The sequence below is a fragment of the Chelonoidis abingdonii genome, chromosome 1 (assembly GCF_003597395.2).
Source record: "Chelonoidis abingdonii isolate Lonesome George chromosome 1, CheloAbing_2.0, whole genome shotgun sequence".
Taxonomy (NCBI): Eukaryota; Metazoa; Chordata; order Testudines; family Testudinidae; genus Chelonoidis; species Chelonoidis abingdonii.
In genome coordinates this window covers 224933373-224958035 of record NC_133769.1, presented here as the reverse complement: position 1 = coordinate 224958035, position 24663 = coordinate 224933373, and the positions used below count along the sequence as shown (strand labels likewise).

Sequence of the window (24663 nt, the reverse complement as noted above, 5' to 3'; positions counted from 1 at the left end):
AGCAGCAAGTGAAGCAGTTGACTTTTGGCTAATGTTGTCCAGGCCATCCCTTGTTCTGGCTGCCGTGCAGGCTGCAAATTGGAATGTATTGCAGGTTTGTATGCCTTGCTGGTTGGGTACCCAAACCAGTCAGTGGACTGGATGGAGAAACACGTGACATACTAGCATAAGAACACAGGTATGTTCAATGCAGCAGCCTCTAGAGCAGTGGTCCACAAGCTTTTTACCTTGCACCACTCTTGGGGCCAGGAGTGGGGATGTGGACTGGAGTAAGGGGGCCAAGGCTGGGGCCATAGCTAGGGTCGGGAGTGGGAGTGGAGGGGGTGGCACTCCCTCCCTGCCCCCATGGGGGCTGCCCCCCCATGTTCCTCCGTGCCCCCCAAGGGGGCATGATGCACAGTTTGGGGTCCCCTGCTGTAGAGGTGGATGGAGCAGATCATTTCTCTGTAGTGCTGTCTGGTCAGTTTCTAATCTCATTTTCCAGGTTGGGAGGAACGTGGGAGTCTGATAAGAGGTAGTTCAGCCAGCCACAGAGCTGCATGTCACACAATCCAACAGCCACCCCACTTCCAGTCGTTGCTCATCTGGCATAGATGGCGTATGAGGGAAGTCTCATCTCATGCTGAGCTGAGAGGCTGGTGATGTCAACATGATTATGTAAAAAGGAGAAAATTTCTTAGCTGATGTCTTTGTGGCTCCATTAGGGATATGAGGATGCTCTGAGGGAAGGAGGGAAAACACCAGCATTCAATTCTATGTATAAAGTTTCATTATTTTCCAGTTGGGCTGCCAATGTTTGGATGTATTAAGGGCAATTGTCAGGAGGCAGGTAACCTGGATCCCAGACTGGGAATGCATATCCATATGTGTGCATGCATGTACTGTATACCTATCTGTAGAACATACAATGCATACATGCTTTTGTCTTGTTTAGAGAGATGCCAAAAGTTTTAAGGTTGATCTGATTGATACATGGGATGGGCAGAAATGTTGTTGCACAGACAGTCGGTTGGTAACTGACATCTCCAAAGGTGTGGTAGTCCCTGGAGAAATGTGGCTGAGGGGCTTTGGCTCCAGTTTATTCTTAAGATGATCACTAAAATAGCCCAATTCTTTTAAAATATTTTTTTCCCAGACAAGAAATCCCAGCAAGGACATTCGCTGTCCTACGCTGCAGCCTCAAAGCAATGTCACAAAGAAAACCAGGTCACAACAGGTGGCTTCTGAGGCACTAGGAACAAGGAGTGAGATTTGCTAAAGCAAATGGGATTCACACTATATTAATCTTCGCACATGCCTTGACAAAGGCCTGGTCAGCAAACATTCATTCAACTCAATCTGTTCAATGCATCTGCAGTGCCGACTGGGCAGATCCCCGTTGCACTGGCCTGGTTTAGTTTTTTGGTGGCTTTTTTTATTTTGAAAGAAAAAAACACATTTCCTGTACTGGAGAAGCTTTTTGCTGCTGTGCCGAGAGACCTCATCATGCTGGCAGGGCTCAAGTTTAGTAGGGTGACCAGAGAGCAAATGTGAAAAATCAGGACATTTTTTCCCCCAAAGGTTGGGGGGAGGGGTATAGACTCATATATTGTTGGGTCACCCTAGGTGCATGCAGAGTCCAGAAGTGGTTAAATTGTCTCTTCACACAGTGCTGCTGTTGTGCACATGCTCACTCAGTCTAGCTCAGGGGCTGAATGTTCCCCTACAGTACAAATTCCCCAAGTTTCTTGGGTGGCCCTAGCAGCTGCAGCAAGTAGTGACTAGTGACAGGTACTTACTCCAAGGTCGTGTGTCAGTTAGTTGTCCGGGTGTCTGAGCCCCAAGAGGAAATGGGGCAGGGGTGAGCTGTTCCTGAGAACTCGTCCCTTGCAATGCACCACTCTCCTTGCAATGCTTTTTCCTATAGCGCACTTGCCTCTGTCAGAAACAGCTGTTTGTAGTTCCTCTCCTCCCAGCCACCTGCATGTTATATGAGTGTTCGTCCTTTTTTTTTTCAAATTGTTTATTTTTCTTTACTTCTCATCCTCATCTCCTTCACTCATGCTGCTGATGGAGGCCGAGGCCGCTTTCGGAGAGGAAGGGGGTGATGCTTTATTGAACAACCAAGGGGAGGGTGGCGATGGAGAGCGGGATGGAGAGCGGCCACGCGTTGGGCTGCTGGTTGGGCTCTGCCTTGGCGATGAGGCCTGGAGCATTCGGCCACTTCGCTCCTGAAACATCTGTTTCTGAAAAGCAGTTTGAAAAAGAGGCTGTGTGAGTCAGGCACAACAACAGGGGGCTTGGGCACTGTGAGGCCAGTTGGGGACAGTTACCTGCCTAAGGGGAGAGATTCTTTGGCCTTCAGGAAAGGGAGAGGCTTAATGTGCATTTCTGTTCTGAAATACGACCAGTCAAAATGGCACCCTGGAGTCCCCTGTGTTGTTGCCTCTCACTCATTCTGGGCAAATGCTCACACTTTACAAGCCAAATGGTTTTGGTACCCAGCAAACTAGCGTGGATGTGAAAGTGCTGCTGGGAGCTTTCCAGCTACACTACACATTCTGCAGGTCTCTGAGGGGACGCTGAAGGCAGAATTTAGTTAGTTGTTCTGTTCCTGGGTGAGCCAGAAGAGACTCCATTTCACTCCCACTTAGCTGGGCTGGCTCCACAGTACCAACAGGAGTCAAAGTCATAGAAATGTAAAGCCAGATTGGGCAACCCTGGTGGTTATTCACAGAGTCATCCCTTGGGTAGGGTGAATTGGGGCAACCACTCCGCGGGCCGGTGCAATTGGCCAGCAGGATCAGTCCCAGAAGTGATGGATTCGTCACTTCCACCCCAGGCACCCCCCTAGGGACAGCCCTGGTTATTCACATTTGAAGTCAATGGGACTACGCTTATGTGACGTGTACACAAACTGGCCTTTACTTTGTTGTTGTAGCCAGCAGAGATGACTCTGGATACACATATGGGGTGAAATCCTGACCTTATTCAAGTCAGTGGGAGGTTCTCCACTGACTTCACCCCTGGAATGGATCTTTTGAGCAAAAAAAAAATGCCACATTTTGATAGAGTTGCTTTTCAGAGCAGCAATGTACTGTTAAGTTTGTTACAAAGGAGATGTGGGGCTTAACTTTTCAAGATGGAGTGGGGAAGGTGCTGTCTGGGCTACTTCTTGTGGAGCTCTCACTGCTGACTGAGTCATTGAATTGTATTGGTAATTCTTTCAACAGCTTTCAGTTGGGCTGCGCTCTTATTCAGAGCAAAGTGTAGGTCAGGTGTGACCATGTGTGAGCTAACACATTGGAACTAACGTGTTTCTGAATACCAGCATAGGCAGGGTTGACCCTTTTGACAACAATGTTAACAATCTTGGCCACTCCTGGGCTTCCTTTTAGGATTGGACCACAACCCACTAATACGGTTTGAAAGGTGTTAAACCCTGTTTACACCATTGTTTAGAAAGATGGTTAGTTACCGTGTTTGCTCACACATGCCCTATATTTCTAGTCTGCCTGGGAACAGAGCAAGTGGCTGCTTGCAGCCAGAGTTCTAACGAAAAGAATAAGGCCTTTTCTACATGCAGAAGTTGCACCACAAACCTACTAAACTGGTGCAAGCTCTTATTTTTGGCTAAAGAACCTAAATAAGCCCAGTTTAAGCCAAAATAAGTATGTCCACACAGCTTTGGCACCAGTTTAATTAACATGATTTAAAAGCACACCTTAAGTTTGTGCCCCAAGGCTTCCTCCTTCAAAGTATTTCCATGCAAAATAAGAAGAGTTCTTTCTAACTAACAGTTCTACACAGCAAGGCAAGGCCTTGTCAGCCAGATCTTGTCCAACGAAACTGTGTGACTTGCCCTTTGCCAAATAGTTGCAACTTCATGTGGCTGTGTTAAGCTTTTGGGTCACCTTTTGTCTCATGAAGCTGGTTTTCTCTCTGTCGAAACTCTGAGTCCTTATTGCTGCTAGAACTTCTCCCGGTCAGAGCTGGACAATAATCTCCAGCTGAATCCCACCCCACCCTCTCATGGGTGGCTTCTACTGCTACACAGCAGATGGAAATGTGTGTCCCCCTCCTGCTCAGTGCTAGAGTTCTATTTCTGCATGTGTTGAATACTGGCTGGATCTACACACCTAACCCCAACACACACAACCCATACAAATACAGATGAGAAATCTTAACAAAAATCTTGGGTTGGATTTCATTTTCCATTGATCTAAAGAGGAATAACTGGCAAGGTCTGTTATGATTTAGTTTTTATTTTAACTTTCCTTTGAAATACGCGGTACTTTCCAGTTCTGGAGGCAGGATAAGGGTTAGATGAATAAATGGCCTGCTCTAATATGGCACATCATATGTTTCTAGTGCCATGCATAGCCTCATGGCTGAAGTACTGGAATATAGGAGATCTTCTTTTTCAGCTCTGCCCCAGACTTCTTGTGTGATTATGTAAATTGCTCAGTCACTCTATGGCTCTGTTCTCCATCGGGGATAACAATATTTCTCTATTAGACAAGTCACAGGGCTGTGAGAAGGATAAATCTATGGGTGTGTATGAGGTGCTCAAATACTATAACAATTAGCATGATAAAAAAAACCCATAAGTAGCTAATGTGCCGTGCAATGTTTTGAACATTCACCTTGCTGAGTATTTTCTGCTGTGCTTTTCCTCATGGGGGACCCTAGAATTCCATGATTTTTCTCAATTTGATTTTTTCTCCCAAGTCATCAAGACGTTGTGCTGTGGTGACCTTCCTTCTGGTCAAGAAGGTTGGATGGCTCCCTTTGAAGCTCATCAGATCTACTACAACAGCAGCTAGAGGCATTGCTGAAATGAATGGAAGGCCCTTCTGACCTCTGGAGACTAAGCTAGTTTCTTCCACCATGCTCCTGATTGCTACTGGCCGAGGGAGTGAAGTACTAAACTAGAATAACAAATCTGAGGTAACTCAAGAGCCCCCACACCAACCTTATGTTTTATCTTCTGTTTGAATAGAACTCTGAAAATTAATTTTCAATTATCAACTTAATGTCACACTCTGCCTTCAGCTGCAAAACCAAATGGCAGAAGAGGATACAATCTCAGTAAACTCAACTTCAGCACAATATTCAGGTTGGTATTCCCGCCCCCCTCGCCACCCCACCTCATCCTGCAATGGCCATGTGTCCATACTCCTGTCCTGCTTGCTAGGTCTGAACTAGTCAATGCTTTGTAAATCTCCTGAGCTAGCAGGAAGTTCTTGCTCTTTGCAGTAGCTTCCAGCCTGCTAAGTAGAGGACCAGTTCGGGTAAGAAAGGGTTAATAGTGCTAATAGTCCAACGCTGTCAGAATGTAATCAATGCTGGCAAAGATCCCAAGCCTGTAGCAGCTCACAATCAGTGGCAGTAGCAGGCCCAATGAGGGGGTTTAGTGTGGACGGTTAAGAGAAGAAAGTGATGTGGTCTGGCTCTGTAAAGCATTAGTGCTGTTGGTGCAAGAGTCTTTTTGTTGGGTTTAGGAAGCTCTGTGGGGCTGTGCAAAAGTTGCATTTACTGTGTATGGAAGTCACATTTTCTTTACAGAATAAAAGTGACCAGGTAAAGAACCTATGCATTGTAAAAGTCCCTCTGAAGGGCTGCAGCTGCTGCTATTTGAGCTTCTGCTTCTACAATACAATATGGACATTTCAATGGGGTCATATGTGGGCTTCAGGGTCCAGATTGAAAGTATATTGTGCACTAAATGTGGGATCCTAGATTTTGATTAGACTGACCATAAACTGTGGCAGTATAACTGACTTCAGGCTCTGGCCAGTCAAACATATTCCCAACAATGATCAGGACTGCTCTTCAAACGCTGAGACGTCCCGGTTGGGGAACTGAGCGGGCTGCTCTTTAAACTAGTTTCCTATAATATTGCTCCATTTCTGTATGCATTTTTATTTTTAAAAACATGGACTTTTTTGAACATCTTTCTTCAACTAGCACAGTTCAACCCAGAGCACCAGAAGACGTTATACTCATACCTGCCAGCAGCTTTGTGCATGGAACTTGCTCCTTATCGGCTTTACATTGTACTGCGCTATACAAGTGTGAGATTGCAAGACAGCTTTCCGTCTGGCTCTTTTCCTAGAGTTTTATAGCACATTCACCATTATTGTATCACAGCACCTCTGGGACTCGCTGAAGGAAATACATTGTGTATAAAACTATCTTGAACAAATTCTCAAATGAATTCTATCCATCCTTTGCAATTTTGAAAAACAGTATTTTGACCTTTTCCAGAAATTATATATGATTTTAAGTGGGTTGCCCAGACCTCAGTTTATATTTTAAAAAAGGGATGCCAGCACAAAGTGTATTATTTCACAAATAGTAATTATAATAATAGCATATTAGTAGGATGCAAATTACTGATCTAGGAATACAACATGCCTATAACTATTCCTGGACTTTTAATGTCAACATTCAAAGCAACGTCTAACTAACACTGATGTGTCAAATTAATGTTAATAACAGTTTTGACGCTAATCGCAAGTTATCATTATTAAAAAAAAAAACAACCAACTTCCAGTTACCAGGCTGAAGATGATCTTTGAAAACACCTCAGTTCACTGTCACTAAAGCTTTCCTTAGAACAGGGCCAGCTCTGATTTCACTCTTCATCAAACACTTTTATGGGACTTTGCTCTGCAAATGTCTCTGATTAAAATTACATCCAGTTTCCTACTCTGCATCTGCCATCCTAAATCAGAGGGCCAACAAATGTTCTTTAGCAGGAGTTTTAGCCTAGTGCTTTTCGCTAAGGAATTTCTGTCTATAAAAATGTCTAATGTTTAAGCTAAAATATTTCTCGGTAGTTTTTTTTCTAGTGCTTAGAGCAGGGAACTGAGTCAAGGCCCTAGCCTCTATTCCTACCTCAGCCAATGACTCAGAACATGGCCTAGTATAGTGCAGATGCCACTTATCTTGGGAAAGCAGTTTTGCCAGTAATGCTTATTCCAGCCACATGAAATAAACTATACTGGCAAAAGCACATATTTGCTGGTATAACTGCTTCTACACTTGGGGCTTTTGCTGGCACAGCTGCATCGGTCAGCTCACATCTCTTCATGCCCCTGACCAACAGAGCTATGTCAGCAAAAGTTTTTAGTGGAGACCTGGCCTTAGGCACTTTACCTAACAAATAAGACTCACTTCCTGTTCTGAACAGCTTACAATCCAGTTGTAGACATGACACACTAAATTAGCATAACAAACGTGGGAACGAAAGAAAGGGTAGGCCCAGAGGTGCAATAATACAAGTCTGTTTAGAGTCACATGCATACACCTTGCTGGTGCCACTCTTGCATTCTGCATTTGTAAAACAGCTACAATTAGACATGTCTACCTCACAGGGGAGTTGTGAAGCTTAATTAATGAATGCTTGTAAAAGCCACTGAGATCCTTCAATGAAATGCACTAGCAATGTGAATCAGTAAGTTGTAAGTGTATGTTATTATTGTGTTCTATAAAAAGCAACAACAGAAAATATTTCATTTGTTCATAGTCAGTTTTCATTATACACAAATCGTTCCTGCTTCAAGTTCATATTAAATCTGTTTCCTTCACTGTAAAATGAGGGTAATAATACTGCCCTCTTTTGTAAATGACTTTGACTTCTAGTGCTGATAAGCTGTATGGCAGACCTAGGTATTATCATCATTACTATTATTATTAAACTTCTTAAGCTGACTGGCTGCATCCATTTGTGCTTCCTCGCAAAGGAATTATTAATAAATAATTAAAGCCTTGCATATGTTGTTAGCCACTTGACCCACTTTGAATTGAATGGAAGTTGCATGACTAAATCCTAATGTACCTTTGAATGAGCCCACATTCTCCTGGAGCCATGCTGGTGGGCCGCTTGCTGGTTATGTACACTGCTGCCCTCAGTTCCTTTGCGATTTGTCAATGGGAAGCCTGTGGCTGGATGAGTTCTGTGTTCATCAGCCTCTGCAAAATACTTACACACATGCATAACTTTAAGCATGTGAGTACACTCATGCTAAAAATTATGCACGTGTGTAAGGGCTTTGCTGGATCAGGATCTATATGACCCAGAGTATAGAACCCTGTGAACAAAATGTAAGTTCATAGATTTGGTTAGAAAAGACTCAATAGTACCTTAATAATAACACCCGTGTCAACTACTGATTGCTTTTACAATACTATTGAGTTTTGCAACTAATTCCAATGTAACGTAAGATTTGGGACTGGAAGAAGAAAGATCACTAGGTGTGGCGTGGGATGCAGTCTGATCAGGTGATCAGTTCCTGGGGCTGGGTGTCAGACAATCTACTCCTGATTGTTTCATTAACTCATTGAGTGATTTTGTGTGACTCAGTTAATCCCTCTGTGCTTCATTCTCCCCAACTGTAAAATGAGAACTGTAGATAACAATACTATGCCCACCTTTGGGAAGCATCTTGAGATTTCTGGATGAAAGTGGCTGGGTCAATTGTTCACAAAAAGTAGTGACTTAAAAAAGTGCATCTTGAAGCCTGGCCTAAAATGTGTATCTCTCTGCAGGCATCCCTATGAATCTGACTATTAGGGTCTGAAATAATTTCTCAGTATAAAATTACGGCTACAACATGACCATTTTTATATTTATTATGCTATTTTAAAATATTGCCAAATTCAGATTGTTAATGTTTCCCTGTCTCTTTATTGCCATTTTCTGGAGTATAAGCTCTTCCTGATATAGATGCATAACTCCTGTTTGTTGATGATGGGGGGAGTGAAGAGGTGGGAATAGGCCTCAGTGTATAAATGTACGTATCTGTTAATACACAGTACTACGTAATGCAGTCTTACACTGTTACATACTTTGGCACTACATAATGTTGGTAGTGCCTTTTAAAAATACAAATGCAGAAATTGGCCTGAAAAAGACATTGGAAGTGGGAGATGTTTGCACTGTGGTTCTGGTACATGTTGTTGGATGAAATGAGTGGAATTGGCACTGACCTGCTAGATTGGCTTTCAAAACAAAGACTGCAGCAAAATAACTTGCTCTGGGTCTGTGTTAAGAGAAGAATAAATCAAAGGCAGACAGAATTCCTGGAATGAAGTACCTACCCAAGCTCCGTCGGGTCCAAACAGCTCTAAAAAGTTGCCAATGAACTCTCTGGACTTCTCTTCCCATTTCTGAATGAGGTCATGGCTCTTCTCTTCCACCTTATTTACAAATTCTTTTGATTTTTCCTCTACATTTTTCACTTTTTCTTTCATTTTGTCTACCTGGTTCTGAAAGCGATATTTCTTTTCCTGTTTGAAAAATATGTGCGGACAGACAAAAAAATTATCAAGTGGGTTTGGGGAAAGAAGAAAGCTTGTTATTTGTGCTTAAATACACAGGGCTTTTTCAGACTACTACCGAGTAATAGTTTAATATGTAAATTTATGAATGTTGTGAAAATATTTATCATTTAGTGCTTATCATGTGTTATGTTCTGCAGTAGAAAAACAGAGCTCTAGATATATTAAAATAAGATGTTCTTTAAAAACGTCAATTTAGTATTCGTGCAAGTAAAGAACTAATACCCCAGGCCTGTAGCAGGCAACATGCAAATTTCCCCACACTGTCTTGCCAGTGCATCCCAATACTGGCTTGCAGCTCTGATGCTATCCCAGTCCAAGGTACCTCCTGTGAAGAGATCTCTTCAGAACAGAAGAGAATCTTCATGATTGGGGTTTTGGATAATCAGAGGTCCCCTGATTATACCTGGGAGAGGTGTCTAGGCCAGAAGACTAGCTGACCAAACAGTTGAGGGGTAAAGGGAAAGAAGGGGCTGACCAATGTCCAGAGATCCGCTCAGCTCATCAGAAGAGAAAAAGAATGGGTTCTCAGAGCTGCTAAATGCCTCAGATTCAAAGCTTTAGTTTTGAAAAGCTTCTAAACTCCTCAGAAGTACAGCCATTTATGCAGAGCTTAAAGGATCTGTGGGGCTGAAGCTCTGTCTCTGGAGATCTTATGAGCTCTGTAGGAGCAGAGCTTCAGTCAGGTCATAACCAACTTTTGGCAGCCTGGGAACTTTAGTTAACTGGAATTTGAGTAAATCTGGATTACGCAGTAATTAACTAATTAATTTTCCTCTAAGACAAATGTTCTTTAGCTTCACTATGGTAGCTTAAACTATAAAAGTGCAGCTTTGGTCAGAGAAGTGGGAGTGTAAATTTAGCATCTTATGACTCAAGAGGATCTACTTCCTATGTATAGCCAGAGTCATATTTTCCTTGCTGATCTTGTTAGCATTGCAGTAAGGTGAGTGTGAGATGGATTTTATTCTAGCTCAAGTATCATCAGTAGAATTGTTGTAGTCCAGTTACAGAATCTTTATTAGTAGTGAGGAAGAACAAGCCAGAAAATATACAGCTTGGCTTCCAGCTTCCAGTTTGAGTTTTCAGGGTTGGCATTCAGAAAACATTTTGTAAACCTGTTAATTAATCAGATATGATATGGAGTCATTGGGGTCTTGATTTTTCAGATGTGGCCATGCAAATACATACACCAAAATATGTGAGCATTCAAACACCTGATTTACGTGCACAATTCCCACACTGCAGATGCAAATTAGTACTTGTGCTTCTGGTGCAGCTAGTTGGTCATCTGCATGCATAAATATTCAGTTTGAGCAGGCAGTTATGGTAAGTACACAATTAGGCACACATGCATGCGCGCGCACACATACGCGCACACACACCTCTGAATTTTTAAAATTAGCACCATCGGACAATGAAAAAAGCTGTACAATGCCATTTTAGAGCTACTTTCAGAGTTGACATGTGCTTCAAAGTTTACAAGTTCTAAAATATGCCCATACTTTCACTAAGTCATTTTTATGCTAAACATTTAATGAAACTAGTAATTGCATTTTATCTTAAACTCAAAATGTTAGCACCTCAAAGCTATAGCTGACACACAAATTCAAAACAACACAGAAGCATTTGCTTTGCAGCTTAGTAGGACTAGCCAAAGAGGCTAAGTCAGGATAACCCCCCCACCCCAAACCCCACTGTTAAACTGCTGTAACCCTAGGCCAGCAGGGACTTCAGAATGCATTAGGCTAGGTCTACACTACAGATCTTGCAGCGGCACAGCTGTAAGGTCTCCCATGCAGCCACTCTTTGCCAGCGTGAGAGAGAGTTCTCCCGTAGGCATAATTAAACCACCCCCAACAAGCAGCAGTAGCTATGTCGGCAGGAGAGCGTCCCCCACCGACATAGCGCTGTCCACACCGGCGCTTCTGTAGGTGTAACTTATGTTGGTCAAAGGTGTGTTTTTCACACACCCCTAACTGACAAAAGTGCTCGTGTAGCCATAACCTTAGTCTCTAGAAGTGGGGTGAAGAAATGCTGCATGTGCTATGCAACAGTAATAGCCTCTGACCAGTTAAGGAATGGATTTGATGAGCTCCAAAGCCAATTCATACCCAGTGTTCCTCTATCGGAATGATGGCTGCAGTACTGATCCTCCTGCATGGATAGTTACAGCAGGGAAAATATGGGGGAAGCCTCTAGGCCTACAACAAGGAGACACAAGATACCCCCACTTCCACCTCAAACATGGACATAAAAACTAGCAATACAGTAGACCTGGGTTGAGAATGAAGATTCAGAGGGAAAATCTAAGGATCCCAAGGATCCTCCTAAGTTGGAGTGACTGATAAATCTTGAGTCACTGCTTGCATTAAATTAGTGAGCCCCTTCATTATGTGCCATATACAGCTCAGTCAGGTGGGAAATAGAAAAGCCAATGCTCCAAAATGAAATATGAAACACAGACAAGAAAAATGGCTATATCTGTGTTTCCAACTCCAGCTGAGAGGTGCATATTACAAAAAAAAAAATCTATAGACTCTGTGATTTATTCTGTCTCAAGTACAGGAGAATTGTGCCACTCAGCCTGTCATTCCTTGGCTTGAGAAAGGACCAGATTTACAAAGGTACTTAGGTGCCTAAAGAGACAGACAGGCATCTAGTGGGACCAGTGCTTAATTTGTAATGAAAGAAATGCCAGGCTCACGCAGTCTTTTTACTTTTTACTGATGCGGCAAGTCTGGAGGTGCTGGGGCTATGAACCACCAAGTCGAGAGATGCTGGGGCTCAGCCCTGGCAAGTCCTGACACAAATTAACCACGGAGTAGGACTTACCAAAGTACCTAGTTAGGTGCCTAACTCCCATTGCAAGTCTCAAAGTCTAATCCAAGGGTAGACAACCTATGGCACGTGTGCTGAAGGCAGCACGCAAGCTGATTTTCAGTAGCACTCACACTGCCCAGGTCCTGGCCACCAGTCCAGGGGATTCTGCATTTTAATTTAATTTTAAATGAAGCTTCTTAAACATTTTAAAAACCTTATTTACTTTACATACAACAACAGTTTAGTTATATATTATAGACTTATAGAAAGAGACCTTCTAAAACGTTAAAATTTATCACTGGCACACGAAACCTTAAATCAGAGTGAATAAATGAAGATTCGGCACACCGCGTCTCAAAGATTGCTGACCCCTGGTTTAATCCAATACACACAGACTGTACTCATTGCTTAGAAAATATTTAAGGGGGCATTGTCTCTTCAAAATGACATGTCTGTCTGAAATAAGTTTGTTTGCTGGCGGAACAAGTAACACTTCAGATTACTGGAAATGAAAATTTGGAGGGAGAAAAATCTTCCCCTCACCCCCGGCTCCCACTGCCTACTTTGTGATCTGATAGCACTTTATTTACAGTTTTGTCTGTTGTTCACATGGCTCTTTGACACAGCAAAAAGGGGGATAGAGTATTAAAGGAAAAGTAGGAAAATATAATTGCTGTCCCACAAAAATTGGCAGGGGGACTCAGGGACAGGTGTAAGACTTGACAATACTTTTGACTCATTTTTTATCAAAATTGGCTAGATATCTGCTTAAGTGTTTCTCTTTATAGCGAAGTGCTGAAGTGAGGGCTAATGAAATAAATACAACTATCCTACACATAGCAAATAAATGGGAAAAGTACATTTTGTGATGCATTCTCCTTCCTTTAAAATTTTTCCTCATTATCTAGCTACAGTCAATCACAATATCCCTCTGTAATATGACACAGTGTGGAGGAGCATTTCAGCATTGTCACTTTCACGGGGCTATGCTGCTGAGACTTGAAAGAGAAAATGGAGGAAGGAAAACGTATGTTTCCTTCACATCTTTACCCTTTTCCTGGACAGTACAGAGAGGTCTGTCGTTAGATGCTGCTTAATTTGAAATACTGCATCCTCCAGAGCAATCCTCAGCAACCTCTGAGCTTTTATACTGGCTCTCTAATTCATTCCGTTCTGCTTAGGTTTTGTGACACATGTTATATGACTTGACACACTGCTCTCTGACTTCTGCAATACCTGTCAAAACAGCGACTCACAGCAGATTTTGTTTCCCCCTGGGCTTACACTGGACCCTTTACACTTACTTTAACAACTTTTTTTTTTAATGTAATTGCTTTGTAGAGGAAGGAAACTGATAATGAAGCTTGTGCTTTCTATGCCTTTTCCTTCTGATCTCTGGCATTTGGTCATGTCACAGTAACACTAAGGGGGGAGGGATACCTCAGTGGTTTAAGCATTGGCCTGCTAAACCCAGGGTTGTGAGTTCAATCCTTAAGGGGGGCCATTTAGGGAACTGGGGTAAAAATTTGTCTGGGGATTAGTCCTGGTTTGAGCAGGGAGTTGGACTAGATGATCTCCTGAGGTCCCTTCCAACCCTGATATTCTGTGATTCTATGAAACAAAGTCAAACTGCAGGCTGCTTTTTGGAGAGACCATGACTGTCTTCCCTACATGATTAGCAGCTTTTTTTTAGCAGTAGTGTTATTGAACTAGCAGCAGCTCCATGAGAAGTATGCAGTAGTTTGGAAACAGAATGGGAAATTGGGAGCATTGGCTTTACTTAAAGAGCTACAGTTTCCAAGAACAATGCCAAATGGTATACGTGAAGCTGATACTTGCCAGGACGACTTAAAAATAAATCCCAAACCCACTGATGTTCATTTTTCTCAGTTAGTTTTAACCAACTCCTGCCCTGTTCCATCTTCTATTTCAGAAGCACAAGAGAAAAATTAGCATATCTTAACTCCTGCTCCAAGATTGGGCTTCTAATGGAAATGCTATCAGAAGAGGGAAAAGAGAAGATGTGCTTACTTACATTTATAAAACTAACATTCAGCTCTTTGGCAGTATATCCTCTTTGGAGGTTGCGTCGAGCATAAACATCATAGTCTCGTACAATTCTAGTAATGATGTCTGATGTTGAAATACCTTCAGTTCTCTGTGTTGGCACAAACATTCCTGGTGAAAGTGGAAAGCAAAGAAAGACGAGTGACATGACGAGATATCACAGCAGTTAGGCAAGGATGCATGTTTTAGCATGAATGCTCCTGTGATTAAGGTGTGTAATTGGGAGCTGAGAGATATCCAGTGAAATTCTGAAGCTAATGGGAGTTTTGCCAATAATTTCAATGGGCCTGGGATTTCACCCATGTGTTCTAATCTTGGGTCTGCCACTGGTTTCCTGTATGACCTTGGAGAAGTCATTTAGTTGCCTTGTGCTTCATTTTTTCAACCTGTAAAACTAGGATATTTGCCAGCATCCAGTGTTATTGTGAGGTTTAGCTGGCTGTCTGTGGCATTATAAGAGCGTTAGAGCTTATAATTTATTCTATATTGCTGTTCTCATTCCCTTGGGCTCTTTGACTCTCTCCTATAGCAGAGATTCTTCGTTACGCTGAAGGGGGCGTACAAAGGAAGTGTTGTTTGCTTGTACTCTTTCACAGGAAGAGGAAGTACAACCGGGATGGTGAAGAGGGCTACTTTATTATTATTACTAGCTTATTTCCTCAAAATATTTGAATACTTTTTAACTGCTTGCCATTAAGAGTAGCTCATGTGTACTGTTAAATAAAGCCAGAGGCAGAAGCAATATTAGCAGTAACCATGAATACAGCTTCCATACAGCATTCAGTGAAATAATGCACACCATGCAAAGAAGAAAACGCAGCTCCCAGAGCCAGTGTCTGGCTTATGAAGTAGAGATGACTGTGTTAAGCATTCCAAGCTCTCTGCTAGGGATAGGCAAACTAGTTTGCGTAAAATAATTCTACTAGTCAACCTGGAAGAAGAGTAATGGCTTTGATAGTTCAGTGTGAGTTAACTGCGATTAATCAACAGCCCTAGTAATGACCTAAGTAGGTAATGGAGATTGAGGTTAGGCCACCCACTACATGAGTCTTGGGCTAGCGAAGCTCAGGCTTCATAGTTCCACTTGGAAGGGAGAGCAGTTTTAAGGCACTGTTAGTGAATGATTCACAGCCCATAGTGGCATTATGCTGAGAAAACACTGTTCTCCTTCCTTCAACTCAGAGTGTCACAGAGATGGAAAGATATGTAAAATGTTACATAATAAAGGGAGGAGAACCTCAGGGCATTGTCTGGCCCAGACTTATGTAGACCAGATAGAAATGCAAAGGGCACCCACTTTGAGGGCCAATAGAGAAACCATGTCCAAACAAGCCAAATAAGGCTCTGTATCCAACCATTTGTTTAATAGTTTATATATGAAACTGCAAGTGATACAGGGTTGTGAGTCTGGATTGGAAATAGTCTTGAGAAATAATAGTACTTACTACTTAATGTCTTAAAGGATTGTACAAATATTAACTAATTAATCCTCACAATGGCCCTGTGAGTTAAGTAAGCGTTGTTAGCCCAATTTCACAGGGTTCAGTGAAGGAATCAAGAGGCAACAGCCTCTTGTGATTTAATGATAAACACACCATTTCCCCCCTCGATATTCTAATTAATATTCTGCTAAACAGTTTTAATCATTGTCACAATATTCTCCCTAGCATGCTTTTCAGAATTGCAGCTATTACGGGAAGCAGTAAAACATATCTAAGCACAGGTTAGAGCTAAGAGAATCCCTGAAAAAATACTGCTTACAATTGTTTTAGCTTAAATTGTATTTTTAGCCAGTTTCACAAACAGACCCTGGCATGTAATATTGGTAGCAGAGCGACACTTATGTTTCTAAAATGAAAATGGCTCTTTATTAAGGGAACTATTTGCAGACATGCTGCATCTGCAGCTAGCATTCTAGCCAGGTGCGCACAGACTGACTTCTTGGCACCTCCTCTAAACCCTCCCTCTTGCAACCAGTGTGCCTCCTTTCAAGTTCCATGCAGGCGGCTACAGAGTTGAAATTTTTTTATAGTCTTAAACAAAGCTGTCTTTACAATAGAAGATCAAGAATCACCCTTCCAACCAGCTTTTACCTGCTGTCAATCTCTGTTACCTGTCCCATAGTCATTTTGTATGTGAATCTTCTATTGCTGTCCAAGGCAGTTTGGTGCAAGAATCAAGTGCAAAACATCCACCGGAGATCCACAATGAGGATAAGAGTGGATGGAAAAGGAGAAATCAGCCCTTACTTTTCTTAAAACATGAAATTTGTGCTGGTTAGTCATTTACTGAATGTCTTAATTGTCACTAGCTAAACAAATCATATTACTGACTGGGGCATATGTAGGACAGATAACCTTGCAAAACTGAGAAATAAGATTAATCATGGTTCAATACAACTTTCTGATATATTGCATTTCTATAAATCATCAATTACAAAAAATTAAGGATTTTCTGAGCCCACTGCATAGTTGCTTTAAAACTATACAGTTCCTTTCTATTAAGGTTCTCCTCATCTATTAAATCTGGTTGTCTCCTTTTCTTCCATTCCCCTCACGTGTTCTAAGGCTAGTGTTCTTCAGCATCAAACCTAGCCTCCTTTCCATGGTGTTGAAGACCCAATTTGCTGCAGAAAACCCGGGAGGGGTGGGGGTGCACATCGTGAAGAACCTATGTAAAGGGCTATACAATCCCCATACACAGCACTGCTCCCCAACTGCTCTTTATGTGGCAATGTGAAAGGGGTGGTGGGGCTAAGGAAAATGAGAAGTGAGTAGGTTCACAACTATGCAGATTCATTGACCAAAACCCCCCAGGCCAGGAGGACTAACTGCAGTAATAATGCTTTCATATGGTGGCCAAGGATATCACCTAAGGAGACCTCAAAGCATTTTACAAAGGAGGTAGGTATCACATGTGGGAACAGAGGCATAGCGTGATGAAATGACTTGCCCATGGTCACACACCAGGCCAGTAGTAGCGCTTGGAATAGAACCCAGGCCAGTTCTCTCTTCACTCAGCTATGATGTTCCACAGTCTTGGCGAACAGATTCCATCTCCTGTTAGCCTGTCAGAGACCCCTAATACACATCTGCCTACTTCAATTATCTATCGAAATCCCTTAGCCAGAGCCAACATGAGATTTTAATGTAAAATAAAATCTGCAAGCTGGGCCGGCCACAGGAACAGGAGAGGTGGAGTGCTTGAGAAACCTATGGACACAGCACTGATTCCAGCTACAAATAATGGCCATTAAAAAAAAAAAAAAGTATAAAGGCTTTTTCTGCTCCCTTTTTAACCAAATGTACCTGAGACATCTACCTGAGGTCATAGGGGAAGAGTGCAGTACGCAATTGTACCAGCAACCCTTTGTGATGGGGACTAGCCTTTGAAACCTGACCTACGTTATGTAACTTAGGTGAAGAAGTTTCAACTTATTGTCAGAACTTCTATGTGTCACACCTTTGTTTTACAGTAATGGAGAAGTAAGTGCTGGCTCCAGGCAGCAGCCCCAGAATTGCTAGATTAGCCCTCACTGTCAGCGCTTTCCAAAGAATGATTAGTAATGACACTATAAAGTTTGACTAATATGCTGTTTATCTGTTCATTTTTGACAATGTGAATTCCTCAAGGAATCAACACATAATTAACCCATTGGTCACTGCATATTGTGTGTTCTCCTCTGTTCCCAATCCTCCAGGGTTGTGAGTCTGTTATAGTGCCCCTGTTATAGCCTGGTGCTTTAGCTTAATCATAGATGCTCGTCCTTTTAGCTCACTACAAGGTAATAATTATCAAACACAGTGAGCGTTTCACTTAACACTTGCAAATTATCGGACAGTAGATTCTGACATTCTAGAGAGATGTGCACATATTGATATAGGCTGGGAAGAGGGAAAAGTCTCATGTGCCTGAAACAGTCTGCTCTAGAGAGTTGTGAGAGGAAGGTTTAATTGCTTCCCTCTTCTGCAGCATTCATTGTGTTATGATAGCTGCTCATGATAAAGAGGCTTTTGACACCACAATGGTTTAACTTTTTCTCACAGGGCCCAATCCAGCTCCCATTAAAGACAAATACAAAAAGTCCCATTCACTTCAGAGTTGGACTGGATCCACTGCTTCTGAACCCACAGATCACACAGCACATCATTTGTCTGACATGGAGGAGACATAGGTGCAAGAGAGCAGACGCAGCAGATACAGTGAGTCAGCGAGCATCACAACAGTAACAGAAGCCAGCAAGGCATTTAAAGGATTGCTTTTTGTTAAAAAAAAAAAAAAAAAAATAGATGTAGGATGTAGAAAAAGGGCAACGTCCTATCATGATAACCTTCATTTAGAATGGCAGGTGGAATATTCTGTCAATTGTCTGACTTCAAGGTGACATGTGAAGGGGGGAAAATGGGTTTGTCCCCTTTATTTTTGTTGCTTTATGATGCCTAAAGAAGGCTTGAAAATTGTATTTGTTTTTTTCCCCTTACTGATTTTTGTAAGAAAAATTGAGGCCTTTTCTCCTTATATTCCATGGCAGATGCTATGGATGAACATACCTAGGGTAGAGGCAGTACAATATAGACCTCCCAATGCAGATCTAATTTACCTGAGTACTGATTAGATGCTATGCGGCTGGATACTAGAGCAATAAACAGTTTTTTAAATACATTTAAATATCTTTTTGCTAAAGAAAAGGAGAGGGAAAACTGCTGGGAAATAAAATAAAATCAGGGCTTGTATAAAAGTTGATGTTCCTACAGCAATGGGAGCTCTGCCCATGCACATTGCTCTGCACATTGGTCAGATTTTCAAAAGAGGTCCTTGCTCTTAGTCGGAACGCTTCAGTGTTCAGCACTTTTGAAAATCCAGCTAGACATTTAGGTGTCTGACTCGGATCTGAGCTCTTCTGAAAACCTGGCCCATTGAGTTTGTACACGCTACGCTCACCAGAACTATGCAAAAAAAACAATATTGAGGTTACAAAGTCAAGCACTTAAAAGTTAGGAAATGCCAGAATTAAAGTCGTCTGTTCAATCTTAATTCAGATCTCTTGTTCAGTGGACATAGTTCAATTCCTGTGAAATTCTGCCAGAAACCAGGCAGGTTTCCAACGGAAGCCTTCCTGTCAGGCAGATTTTGGAAGCTATCTGGTTTCCTGCCACCTCTCCTACTGGCTTCTCAGCAGCTCGTGTGCTGGACTGGCAGGGAGCCAAGAGCCTGGAAGCCGCAGCTCTCAGTTCCTTAGCAATCCAGGCTTCCAGACTTCCCAGCATGTCAAATTTCAAGTCCTTGCTCCAAAGTACAGGCCAGGGGTTCTCAAACTGGGAGTCAGGACCCCTCAGGGGGTTGTGACATTTTGTGGGGGGTTGCGAGCTGTCAGCCGCCACCCCAAACCCCGGTTTGCCTCCAGCATTTATAATGGTGTTAAATATATAAAAAGGTATTTTTAATTTATAGGGGGGGTCACACTCAGAGGCTTGCTATGTGAAAGGGGTCACCAGTACAAAAGTTTAAGAATCACTGATATAGGGGCATAAGAGCTTCTCAAAGAAACAGTCACCAGAATTTATTAACATGGGCAAAACAACGTGCATTTCCCTCGCCTTTTTCTTGGAAAAGGCTAAACTGTTCTGGCTGAAATGTTTCAAAAAAATTCAGCCTGAGGTGGATATCTTGCATGGAAAGCTTCAGCCCATATGATTACAGTTTGACAAAGTTATGAAGCAACCAAAACCATGGTCTTATAATGGGAAGTGTCAGGCAACCTTCATAGTAAGTGGTGCTACCGGTTCTGCCTATAATATCATTGTGTAACGTATTGTATACCTTTAACACCATACACATACAAATCCATACTCACTCATTAGCTATCTGTCATAAACTAAACAGTTAACAAGAAAAAAAGAAAAGAAAAACAAGATTAGAAAATACTATATTCTGCAGTGGTCTTGATTCAATATTGGGTTATGCCTATAGCTGCAAGGTGAAAAGTCAGCCTTAGAAGGGGTGAGGACTGCCATGGAACAACCACCAATGGCCCTGGAAATGGTCAGCAGAGCCCCAAAGAGACCAGTGTAGTCGAGGACCGAATATGGCCAGGACAGCTGGTGGGTGCACTGATTTAGTGGGAGACAACTACCAAACCCTGATCAGTTACAACATGCCCTGACAGACTCCATTAAGGCCACCAAACTGAGTCCCTGATGGACCAAGGAAGGTAGCAAATTCCACACCCTGGGACTCTGCACTGAGAACATCTAGACCCCTATCTTCACACCCTAGGAATGAAAGCTATGCTCAGTTGGTCTCAATTGTTACCATGGGCATTGAGAAAGAGGCAGGGCTTGATTATTCACTGCCTTATGCCTGTGCAAAGTAGCTGAAAAGTGTCACCAGATCAGATTAATCCGCTCATTTACACCAGCAATGTCTTTTACACCTGCAAATGTAAATGGTGCAAGGCAGTGGAGAATCAAGCCTGCTCTCTGTGGCAAGAACAGTTTCTATTTGCTTCGTTTAACATTAAGGTTCCTTTCTGTTTTATATGTTTGAGCTACACTATGATTGGAGAAGGAATGTGAAGAAGGGTTCACATTCACAGTAAGACATGAATGAGCTGCTTGCTCACTTATCCTAAGGCCGCATTACACTCCTGTAAGGCCCCCGTGCAGTACCAGAGTCATGTAACGGGACCTTAGTGTAAACGTATATCTGGTCCTAATGATTTTTAATTGCTAACTGTATGCTTTCCCCATAATAAGAGTCACACTTGTGGGTCAGAATAGAGCTGTACCTTAGCCCAGGTAAAACAGGTGACTGAATGTTGGCCATGGTACTATAGGCACATGGGAAGTAAACTCCTTTTCCAGCATTTCAGTAGTGCTTACGAACCACCGCAAATCAAAACAGTAACCCAAGCAGGAATGTTTACTGGCAAACCAAATGGCTTCCGGAAGGTTACAGTTGTAACCTATTTTTGTTTATCCAGCCCAGGGCATCACCGGTGGTTTCAAGATGCGAACCTTTCTGCTGAAGTCAGCAGCACTTACCTGTTGAGAGGCCAGCCAGGAATGTGCATTTATCTCTGTTTTCCCTCCTCCAGTGGGTGTGATTACAAGGCGGTAACATATGTAGATGGGCTTTAAATAAAGTCTGAAATGGAGAGAGTTAAAACAGAAAAATGCCCTCACCTGCTTCCTTTATGTGCTTGTACACGTCATCTGAGCCAGCGGAGGAGTATGGAATGTCGTCATGGGCTACAAAATCAATCTGCAAAAGATACAAGAGAAGAAACAATCAGATGCAGCCATCAGGGAATCTGCATTGGTTTTGGAAGGACAGTTTCTTCTCTGAACTGTGTCTGCCTGCCTTTGAAAGTCTCATCAGAAAGGTACTATTTAAAACGTTGCACTAGAGCTGGGCTGCAACAGAGCGCACCATGTGGAATTATGGTAGAACTCAGGACTTTTGGCTCCAAGAGCACAGATATAACATACCCTTGCTTTGTGTGTGATGTCCTCCTCTACGCACAAAGGATAAGGGACCTACTGCTGCTACTGTCACCTACAAGAGATCTTCTTTAACTCAAGTGGCAGAGAGTTGACTTTTAAAACTGAAGGAGCAGGGTTTCTATTCCCAGCTTCCCATATTTGCGTGTCTGCATTTTGTTTATTGAGAAACTGTCTGTCAAACTGTAGATTCATTACAAAGAACTATTTCATTTGAGCTAAAGTAAATTCCAGTGAGCTGTAGCTGCATTTGGGTTTATATACACAGTAAGGCAGTGAGTAGGGTGCACAAAAACTCACATGCACTTCACCAGGTCTGAAGTTCTATCCATTAGAGGACACTGGCACACGTACATACTTTAGTCAGTATGTATGGACCCGATTGTTAAAGTCCATTCCCACTTTCTGTACCTGCATTTTGTGGGTGCAGTTCAGGGACATCATTTCAGAAAAATTCAGGGGCAGGGGGACAAGTTCTGTCAGTGTATAGAAGATTATATGTGATTGTATTATATGCTGCAAAATCTGGGGGGGGATGGAAAATAAAAGTGGAGCTCATAGAGCTATGAAAAGTTTGAGGAGGTCAAACCAAGGTCAAGGAGAGCAGTTGGCCCTTTGACCCCATAGCAAATGATGACCCTGGTGCAACTGATTCTTCAGCAGCTCTATGTCACCTGAGGATCCCCCTATGCAAATCTGGCCAAGCACACCACGCAACTGGGCCCCAGGTTTTCCCTAAAGAGAGACTGAGCCCTGGTCTACCCTACAGAGTTAGGTCACTACAAGGCAGTTTACATCAAGCCAGCACTGTAAGTGTCTACATTAAAATTTCGCTCCTCCCAACGTAACTCGCCCGATATTCCGACTTAATAGTTCCACCTCCACGAGGGGCATAGAGTCAGTGTCAATGTAGTTAGGCTGATGCCGTGTCAGTGTAAACACTGCGTTGCTTACGTCGACTGTTGCTAGCTTTCAGAAGCTGTCCCACAATGCCCCTCACTGACAGTTCAATTGGTTCAAGCACTCCAGGTGAGGATGCGCACCACTGACAGAAGGAGCAAAGTGTAGAAAGCACAAGCAATGTAATTATTATATGCTGACATAAATTAGATTGACTTAATTTTGTAGTGTAGACATGGTCATATGTAGTTTATTGCTAGACTAGTCCCTTATATCTGCCCCTGAACATTAACACAAAAGAGTATTCTTATTTGTTACAGTTAGGATAACAAAAATTATCTAATCACTATCCACTTGATTAATCCAGATGAAGGATGTCACCATGATCTCTTGTCCTACTGCTTTAATCCAAATCCTAAAAAATGCTAACTCTGTTCTTTGTACTTATTTGGTGGATCTCACTTGTCATGGCATCAAGAAGATAACATGCACTTCACTTACATTATAGCCTTGGGAATTAGACTTTAACTATATGAAATAACAACTGAGTGCCTCTGAATATGGGAGTACCTGGCAAGTTGTGGGTATTTTAATCCTTAGTCACTTTCTAACCCATGGGAAGTCTCATATCCCTGATACATGCTTAGCTCCAAAAGGCAGGAGATCTGAGAAGAGTGTCCTGTTATCACAGGTCAGTGAGTTAAGTTTGCATTATTGACATGCTGCTACTTTGAGTCAGTCTCCAAAAAACAGAATACGTGCCCATTTCCACTTCCATCAAAAAGATCCAGAGAACAGAAAGTTTTCTGATTCAGAACTGACAGATGATTTGTAATAATTAGCTATCAGGAGTTGAATTACTTAATTTAGTCCAGCTAATAGAATCTTGTATCCTTTTTATGTATTCCCAGCAGTTAATTTACAGAAGAAAGGGGTGGGGTTTGGAGAAGAATGGTACCTTATGTTTTTCTAGGAACTCCGGCGTGAGCGTCCATGGAGCATCTCTGATGACCTCATCTACGTAGCGACAGTGTCTGAGTGCCTCATACCGCTCAGTTTCGTTCATTACAGTGAAGCCTTTGAACTTGTGGGTTAGATCATCACTGCAAACTGTGTAAGAACAATCAACCAAATATTTCTATGTTAACTTTGCACAATTAGTGCATCTGACTGGTAAGAACTTTCTGATCAACATCCTTATTTTAAAGTTGTTGAGTTACATTCCATTTTCAAACCAAATAAAGACATGCCCTTTTCTGTCTCTGGAACAGAGACCAAAAGTGCATGCTAAAGAGGAGGAATGATCTGCAAAGTTCCAGAAATTTGCCTACCCATCTCTAAATCACTGTTGGATAGTTATATTGAAACCAGCACAAATTAAGAGCAAACAAGTGCAGTCATAGTGGCCTGGGCTATGGATTTAGCAGATTTCATAGCATGTGAGGTTTGGCCTGATCTGTATTCAAACAGGAAATATCTGATGAAAACCCAGTTGTGGGATTGTTAAGAGGCAGTGTGCTCTGGAGGAATGTTGCATGGGATGTGGACTCAGGAAATTTTATATTCTAATCCGGTTTTTAATAAGCTGGGAAATAAGGCCCATATCCCGAAGCTGTTGTGTGGATTAGTTAATGTTTGTACCGCATTCTGAAGGTGTAAAGAAGTATACAAATGCTAAATCTTATTACTGCTGCAGGAAGGGTTATTGATGTCTTAGCAGCTGGACACGCTCCCCTCTGTATCAGTGCTGATCTAACACTCCAGTGTGGTGCTAGTGCAGGGGTGGGCAAACTTTTTGACCCAAGGAGCACATCTGGGTCTGTAAATTATATGGAGGGCCATGAAATTGGAGATTGGGGTGTGGGAGGGGTGAGGGATTCAGCTGGGGGTGTGGGCTCTGGGGTGGGGCCGGAAATGAAGAGTTCAGGGTGCGGGAGGAGGCTCCAGGCTGGGGCAGGAGGTTGGGGTGTGGAAGGGTATGCAGCTCCAGCTGGGGTTCTGGGTGGGGCTGGGGATGAGGGGTTGGGGGTGCAGGAGGGTGCTC

The 24663-nt window shown here is 42.5% G+C and overlaps 1 protein-coding gene across 4 annotated transcripts in view; it reads right to left on the bottom strand.

Annotated features, from left to right (window-relative positions):
- Positions 1 to 381: 381 nt before the first annotated feature.
- The window catches only part of PCYT1B (phosphate cytidylyltransferase 1B, choline), a 78835-nt gene continuing 54553 nt past the window's right edge, over positions 382 to 24663 (bottom strand). For 3 of the 4 annotated variants that reach the window (XM_032772422.2, XM_032772420.2, XM_032772423.2), the window contains 5 exons: positions 23578 to 23729; positions 21402 to 21480; positions 14186 to 14328; positions 9088 to 9276; positions 382 to 2225 (listed from right to left, as the gene is read on the bottom strand). In XM_032772422.2, coding sequence (XP_032628313.1) covers positions 2013 to 2225; positions 9088 to 9276; positions 14186 to 14328; positions 21402 to 21480; positions 23578 to 23729 — 776 coding nt within the window. In that variant the 3' untranslated portion in view covers positions 382 to 2012. The remainder of the gene's footprint in view (positions 2226 to 9087; positions 9277 to 14185; positions 14329 to 21401; positions 21481 to 23577; positions 23730 to 24663) is intronic. The other variant, XM_032772426.2, reaches the window with a different exon arrangement.